The sequence below is a fragment of the Cariama cristata genome, unplaced genomic scaffold (genome assembly GCF_000690535.1).
Source record: "Cariama cristata isolate BGI_N322 unplaced genomic scaffold, ASM69053v1 scaffold6166, whole genome shotgun sequence".
NCBI lineage: Eukaryota > Metazoa > Chordata > Aves > Cariamiformes > Cariamidae > Cariama > Cariama cristata.
Genome location: NW_009621430.1, coordinates 33,872 through 42,688, shown reverse-complemented (window position 1 = coordinate 42,688; position 8,817 = coordinate 33,872). Strand labels below are relative to the sequence as shown.

At 37.3% G+C, this 8,817-nt stretch overlaps 1 protein-coding gene across 1 annotated transcript in view; it reads right to left on the bottom strand.

The window, feature by feature from the left end:
* Nucleotides 1-5,316: 5,316 nt before the first annotated feature.
* LOC104163066 (guanylate cyclase soluble subunit alpha-3-like) overlaps nt 5,317-8,817 on the bottom strand; it is a 16,007-nt gene continuing 12,506 nt past the window's right edge. The window contains exon 8 of the mRNA XM_009701949.1: nt 5,317-6,381. Within this exon, the coding sequence (XP_009700251.1) occupies nt 6,180-6,381 (202 nt within the window). The 3' untranslated portion in view covers nt 5,317-6,179. The remainder of the gene's footprint in view (nt 6,382-8,817) is intronic.

Genomic DNA, 8,817 nt, shown 5'->3' with positions numbered 1-8,817 from the left:
GCCCTGCTCCTCCTCCTCAGGTGCTGAGGCGGAGGCGGTCGGCGGGATAACTGTTGTCGCCCCAGGCCGGCGTGTGTGGGAGAAGGAAGGAGCGACAGGCCTAGGAAATACATACATTCCCCTCGGTTTTATTTTCCCCGATGCTCGCCTTAGCAGGTAACCGTTCGAACTTCTGTCTTACAGTTTCCTACTCATCAAAAAGGATTTTCCAAATGCTTTTCTCCAGCTGGAGTTGTTGGGACTCACCTGACACTGAGAAGATTAAAGTGCCTGGCAGGCTCCTAGTGGTTAGGTAGGTACATGTAGGGCAGTCTGTGCGCTGGTGTCAGTGCCTTTTTTTTCAGTGGCTGCCTTCACAGAACAGAAGTGCCGCCTCATTTGTTTCATATCCCAATGCACCCACTTAGCTTTTAGGACAGTTCTGTTTCTGTGCATTCATTTTTCAAAGGCTAGTGGAGTTAAAAGCATAATAATGACTGCTTTCAGTAATGTTGGTTTTGTGTTGTTGAGGCCTTGTCAGTAGCCACTGTGAATAAATATTGCATTGTATCAGTAACCTGCTGCATACAGATTCTTAAAGGGTTCTCCCAAGTAAGGTATGACCCTTACAACATAAGTTTTTGAGTAGAGGATTGCCGACAAAGTGCTAAGGACAGTTCAGACATCATATATTACCATATACATTGAACAAAAAAGATAGTGCAGCACTTAAAAAACTCATTTAGTTTAAAGCCCTTTGTATCATCTAAAGACCTGGCCTCGGTGTATGAAATAAGAATCCTAGGGAGCCTACTGATTTTTTTGCTTGCTTAAAAATAATCAAAATTCTTTCAAGACATAATGAGATTATCTAGGAGGATTATAGAATGAATACTTGATGGGCTACTACTGTAGTAGCTCTTGGGCAGAGACCTTGCTACGTGAAGTCAGTAGAGCCATAAATGCTAATCGATCCAGATGGATTCTAGATGTAAGTAAAATTGCAAAAGTTCAGACCATAGTAAGAAAGTGCAAAATAAGTTTAACATTTGAACTGTTCACATACTTCATGAAAAAAATAAATTAAAAAAAACAACAAAGATGGAGTATGTCTGTTGGAATTTCTATGTAAGCAAGTTAACAAAGGACAGCATTTAAATTCTTTTGAAATCTCACCTATTGGTTAGTGAACTTTTGAATCTGTGTTAAGATCTGCTAAAATTGTTAATAAGTGAGGAGACAAATTATGGGTGGATAGCCATTAGAAATTTGGCGAACGTCATCTCAGTAGGCATTCCAAGAACTATACAGGAAAACCCTGCTTTTTGGTCATGTAGGCATAATAATCAATTCTTCTTAGTTTAACGCATTGCAAATCTACTGGGAAAACCAATTCTAGATTTTTTTTAAAGGATGACCAAGAACAAAAGTTTCAGTATAACCAGTTAAAACCATATAAATAATATGCTAATTTTGAAGGGAGGAAAGAAATTTTTTTAGAAAAAATAACCAAACTACTGGTTGAAGATACCTGTGTTGAAAACCAAACAAAAACTGAAGAGATGCAAATCTCTAAGAATCTCATCAATCTCCAGGAAATTGGCAACAGAGGTGATGTAACAAATCATGCTGTTGTAACCAGACAAATGGCGATATTTCCCTATGGCTGAGAAGGGGTGAGCTTGTCACTAATTAATTAGGTTTTGAGTACACTAGGTCACCATCTATGTTTCCTGTTTGGTACGAAGGAAGTTTTGGGAAAATGGGAAAACATATCCTACAATGTTGTGGTTACATGCTCTCTGTAATCTTTGCATGCCTACTGGTGGTAGTGAATCTACACTACTGGAAGATCTAAGACAAAACCTGCTAGTTTTGCCCTCTGATGTTTTGTATTCTTCCTCTTCACACAATTATAAAATAGTTTTGAGGATATAAAATGTCAAGGAAATCCTGACAGCACATCCCAGGCAGGAAACAAGAAGACTGGATTGAAAATCAATGTTAACATCCCCATTCTTCATAAGTTTCAAAGGCATCCAGTCTGTATATGGGGTAAACCCTCATGCTTATAAAATGATACTAGAGAGATTACATAAAATTCTTTTTGGAAAGTAGATTATCCTGGCAATTTTGTGTACCTGAGTGACACTTTTTCAGAAGTGCTGATATCTGCAAAGGTCAAAATTGCTTTAGATGATTGTGAAATTGCCTTTCTTCTGATTTGGTTCAGGCTTTGTAGGTTGCATTTGCAGGCTATTCTTGCGATTAAGCCATTGTAATGCAAGTGGAAGTTCTAGCATCTGAAGTGAGATTTGTAAAATGTGAACTGAAAACAGCATGGGCAGAGTTAAAGCAGGCAATGATTGATTTGGTTTTTTTTAATACAGGGATCCCCTTTTAAAAGTTTGGAAGATGCTGAATTAAAGAATTCAACAGAGTGATTTCCTGAGAGGGACCAACCTCCATTCCAGATGTCTGCTGAATCAAGACTATCTGGTAAGTCTTAGGCAAGATTTGGTTTCAGCTGAAGGAAAGGCTTTAAGTCAACAAGATAAAGTACATGTCAGACTAAGCTGTTAATACCGGGCTGTGTTTTCAAGCCCCAACCCTGTTAGTGTCGGGATTGTTAGGTCACATGCATTATGCACATCACACAATCATTTGTACTGTATCTGATGTACTTCCGTAAAGCTTGCAGCATATTCACTATAGCTCATAATCGTATTCCTATTTGGGCACCCTCATGTACTAGGTACAGTTCATGACCTGCTGCCCAGCTGCTTTTTGGTATTCAGGAGTGGGAGGGTAGCTGTGGCACTAGCCACAACCGGGAGATGTATGGAATGAAATGCTGAAGTGAAAGGAGCCTTTTAAAAAGTGTTTTCTCTAACTGAAATCTGACACGGCAGCTTCTCCACTTTGTGTCCCCCTGAATACATGTCTCAGGAGGAGTTTCCTGCACCGGGCATCAGAAAGCCAAAAGAGTTGCAGTCAGTGATTACAGGAGAAAAACAACAGCTTTACTTTTTAAGTGGTGTAATACATGTTTTTTCCTGATTTGAGATGCTAACTTCATCTGGAAATTCTTGTTGAGATCCATGAAAGCAAAATGTAGCATAGGATCCTTTTATGCTATATGAAAGGGCAGTTGTTGAGACAATAACTTTGGGAAAACCACTAGCTGGCCAAGAACATCTACACTCAGTTCAATATGGTTTGTGTTAATACACAAGCACTATAAAAGAAACAAAGTCTTTCAATAAGTTGCATTTTTTAGTTTGGACTTTGCTCTTACAGTTTATATTGTTACTGTAATCCTGAATAAAAATGCTGCCTTATATGGTATTGCTGGATTTCACTTACTGAAGATAGAGTTACTTTACTGACATTAAACTGAATTATGGGTATTTTCTAGTTATCTGTTTCAAATCATAAAGGTCTGAGACTTGACATTTGGGATTGCCATAATAATTCTTCTCAGGTGCAGAAATACACTCTTAAAATCACTTCAGCAAGATTCATTATTTCGACTGTACCACTATACACTATTTCATGATGCCATTACATTAATTTTCCAATACTGGTATTGACAAGCTATGACTGAAACAGCCCTCAATATGTCAATGCTGTTCTGTAATGCAATAATCTGTGTAGATTTGAGTAACTCTGTGGGCTCTGTTGCATCCTCCTGTAAGAGGAATGTAATCTTAGCAATGCAGAGCAAACTAATCATACGTCCAAATCTTCCCTAACACCTTCTGCAACCAGTGGAAACTGTCCGTTGATTTTCATAGGCTTTTAGTACAAAGCTCCTGGGAATGTTGTTGTCCTAGCTATTTCTTTGGCAGGTTTTGTTTGGGCTGAAAAAATCAGAAGAGTGGAAGTGTAACTCTGACTTAATCTGCCTCTTTTCACATTCTTGGGCTGTTACTGCATGTATTCCTCTAGGTTATTTTGCATTACATGCTGTGTGTGCAGGATACTCATATAAACATGGCATTTGTTCGTGTAGCGGCACAAGAATTTGTAACTTTGTACTTCTCAGAACATGGGAAACAATTTCAGCACAGATCTTCAAAGGAGGCCTTATAATGGGGCTTTTTATTTAAAAGCCTATTATTTTTTTCTAACATTCAACGGATGACAGGGATGGATAGATTCCTATTGACTTCAGTCACTACTGGCTTAATATCATAAGACTACTGAAGAATCAGTAGTCAGATACTCCTGCATTTTTAAATCCAGGAGCACCCACATGGGACTGCTACTAGCCTCTGGGAATTTATGTGAATAGAACAGAATTTTCTGACTGAAATTATATTGCAAAGATCAGTCACCAAGATTTGCGTAGTTAGTTTTTCAAGGAAACACTTGTTAAAAATGTTACAAATATGTATGCTTGTATATGTGCATGTATATATATGGTGTGTGCAAGAGAGAGATGTGTGTATATAATACATAGACTTTCAGGTTCCATTTTTGTGTGACAGAATTATTCCTAAGCATCTTGGATGGATATAGGAGACCTCAAGCAATAACAGGATTCAACATTTCAAGTTTTGTTCAAATGCTGCTTATAGGAAATCTGAATTAAAATATGCTTTTAAAATGTTCTTAGTGCTAGTCCCTCATAAGGATCTTTCTCAAGGCTTTGATAGTACATGTTCTGTATGAATTTCTGCTGCAAAATAGTAGGATAAAAAGTATATTGAGCTTCAGAATGAACTGGTCAAGTTCAGAAAATGAACAGAATGACATCTTATTCTAATGTAATTGCTCATTGTAAATATTCAGAGAGCAAAATCTGATTCAGTGGCAAGTAGCTTGAAGAAAGACTTTTATGCCTTGATATGCCAAAACCCAAGAGTTTAAGAGATTAGAATAACAACTAATAATATTTGATACTACTGGAAATATTTGTATGTGTGTAAGCAGTGCAGTTCTCCAGCCTCAGTTGAGATCAAACTGTGCAGCACAGAGAAATTCCTGTGCAGATGGATCTGCTAGTTAGAGAGGCAGAATCCTAAACTCAGGACTCATAACTAACTCTATTCTGCCAGTTCTAGAGGCAGACCCTTGAGAATTCTCCACTCATGTTCCACCATCCACAATATAAAAGCTTGTACTGTAGTAATATTAATACTTCATGTATGTGTTCATATGTTTTAAAGTGCTTCTGTTCACCTGAAGATTCCCCTGGCAACTTTAAAGCAAGTATACCATAGGCATTTCAATAACATGTCATACCCACACTGCTGTCCTTGAATAAGGATCATAGCTTTAAACTAGTGTGCTTCTGTTCCGTTCTATATAGTCTGACTGGAATTTCCTTTCTAAGCAAACACTTCAAAGCATGTTTTATTACACTTCTTTTAAAACATTTCAAATTTAAATGACAACAAAAAGAAAACATTTATTGCTCTAATACATAATAGCAAGTGGACATTATTATTTTTTGTAAAGTGTTTAAAAAACCCCAAGAACTACAATATTGTTTGATGACTGAAGAGACTTTAGTATGTGATTATACAATGTTTTAATCTATATTCATTTTATACACAAAATAAAGTTAATGAAATGGTAAGCAGCAAACTCTGCTATGTATATGCCTATTAGCTACAATTAGCAGCCTGATCCAGAAGATACTGAGCACCCTCAATTCATTGACTTCAGTCAGTGTTAAGAAGATGGTCAGCAGCTTCTAGGATGGGGCCCAAATGATGCACTGGAAGGAGCATGTGATAGCAATGACAATATTTTAATGGATATTTTCTTATGGAATCACTAAGAAAATATATTTTAATAGTCATTGATAAGCACCAGCTCACGACATTGCATGTGGCTGCATCACTTGCACATTACATTTCCTGACACACTGTACGTACAATACATCTAGAAGTCTCAGCACAGAGAGAACTGAGAGTTGTTACATAGCTCTTACAAATTACCACAGGGAAAATGTAGTTTTTAGTAGCATTTTCAACAGTGAAGTTGCAACATTATTTTAGTGACTATGTTCCTTATGAAAGGAAAAATAAAAAGTAGTCAGTGACATACTTCCTGAAATTTTAATACTGGCTTTCAGGTGATAACAATCTAAAGTGCTTTCATGTTTAATACATTTTTAAAAATTTTCAATTTATACAAAAAAATCAAAATATTTATAAATTTATTCTATACATTTGTGAATGTACAATTTAGTCTGTGCCTGTTTCCTCACCCAAAAAATTGGCATTGCCATCTCCCAGGTCTCGCTTTTGAAACCAAGTCTGTAAGTTTGTTCCTTGAATATAAGCATCCAGAAAATAGCAAATTCCAGGGATATCACTGGGAAAATTTGGTGGAAGCTCTTCTCTTGAGCGAGGTGTGAACGCAAAACCTGGATATTCCTTTAACAACCTAGAACAAAAATGAATCATCTTGATTAAAAATGAATCAGTCACTAATTGTTACTACAAGTGCAGAAATTCAACAATTCTTCATGTACAGCAGGGCAGAATGTAGCAGGGCAGAATCTAGTTTAATATTTATACGTTACTTAATGAAAATATAAAAAAATACTGTTTATTTGGTAATCTTGATAACCTATTAACTTGTGCACCAGCGCAAACAGGAGTATTGCCTCTTTTTTTGTCTTGCCAATGTTTGGCATGTAGGTGCTATGTTTGTTGTAAATATTTTCAAAAACGATTTGATACTGAAAGCTAGCTCAGATTTGCACATGAAACTGGCACCATGATTAATGTTTCGACTAAATGAAATACTGAAAAGCTTATTACCTAAACTGTTCAGATCCTCTTACCAATTCTAATAATTCTGATTTTTCACACAAGTATCCACTAAAGCCAGTGGTCTTCTATATCTGAAACACACACTGCTCATCTGTAGGGATAAATACTGATCACGAGTACCTAAGCTTCGAAACAATTATTGCAATATACAGGAGTTGTGCAAGGTGCCATAATGTTATCAATACATGTTTCAAATTGGTGTACGAATCAAAAAAACACCAAACAAAAAGGAGATTAACACATAATTCACTGAGGGGAAAAAACCAAACATACCCCAATAATAATAACAATAGTTTACCCTTTAACCAAATTGCCTATTTTCTAGGCACTCCGAGAATTAATTGTCTTTTTTTTTTTTAATATTCTCTTGTGATGAATACATAGCCATGCAGAAATCTACTTATGCCACAAGTTATAGGCAAGTCTTTTGTCGATGAAGTGTCTAATGGTTTTCAGAAAAGACTGTAGTTGGTATCATTCAAAATGATTTTCCATATGGATATAGAAAAAAAACCCACTGTTGGCCAGCACTGTTCTTCTGACATACATAAGCACTGGTGATGCTATAACACTATCTCTATATTTGTAGTGCACGATGGAAAAGGCTACTTACTGTGTGCCCTAATACCTGTGCTAATTTTATCTAAATCACCTATATGAGATTATCTAAAGCTTGGCACCCTGTAAATCACATACCACATGCTGCAGGGGATACGAGGATCCTGTGCCAAATTCTCTGTATGACATTGGACACACAACCTTGCCACAAGGCATTATCAGATACATGGCAGTGGGTACAAGCTGAGTAGGAACAACTGACTGTCCAGGCTACAGTGAGGACAGCAGAGCTTCCTTAAAAGGAAAAAATAACTTATATCTATATTTCTTATTATTTTACCCAGCCAGCCATATGACTTTCTACAAGTAGATTCACTCTCTACAGTTCATTCTTATAAAACTTTTGGCCACTCTGGAAGAAACAATAGTGTCTATCAGCTCAGTGGCATAAAATTCAGACCTAGACCCAGAGTTCAGATGTAGACTGTTGTTACCATCAAATTCAAAACAGTTTCCTATTATTTCGCCTGGTACCTATAAGACACTATTACTTGGCCATGAACACGTTGCAAGGTGATTTTTAAGTACAATTAAACAGATAATACAAAGAAACTACTAGGTTCGGAGTACAAAGGAAAGATGTTGTATTTCCCATGGGAGAGCCTGCTAGCTATCTGCATAATCACATAGTACCCATCACTAAAAATGTCTGGTCTGAGTGGATAAATAGTACAGCCTCTAGTTCCATACTAAAAGGTTTAAACTGAGTTGGGATCAAGACCTGTATAAACTAAACACTGGTGTGGCTGATTCGTTGCAACCTGTTCATTCATCTTCCCTAACCAAAAGAGAATGAAGATGTGTAGGGTGATGTTTAACAATTCTTCAGTTAGGTTGTTATTTTCAAGAGCACCTGTAGCCAGTTTGGCATCCAATTCTGCCCCGGTTTCAGCTGGGATAGAGTTAATTTTCTGCTTAGTAGCTGGTACAGTGTGTTTTGGATTTAGTGTGAGAATAAGGTTGATAACACACTAATGTTTTGGTTGTTGCTAAGTAGTGCTTACCTTAAGTCAAGGCCTTTTCAGTTTCCCATGCTCTGCCAGCGAGGAGGTGCACAAGAAGCTGGGAGGGAGCACGGCCAGGACAGCTGATCCCAACTAGCCCAAGGGGTATTCCATACCATAGAACGTAATGCTCAGTATATAAACTCAGGGGAGTTGGCTGGGAGGGGCCGATCACTGCTTGGGCAGCAGTCAGTGGGTGGTGAGCAATTGCACTGTGCATCACTTGTCTTCTCTTGGGTTTTGGGGTTTTGTTGTTTTGGGGTTTTTGTTGTATTCCTTTTCATTACTACTATATTAGTAATAATAATAATATTGTTAGTATTATATTTTATTTTACTTTAGTTATTAAACTGTTCTTATCTCAACCCATGAGTTTTACTTTTTTCCCCGATTCTCCTCCCCATCCTACTGGGGGGGGGGGG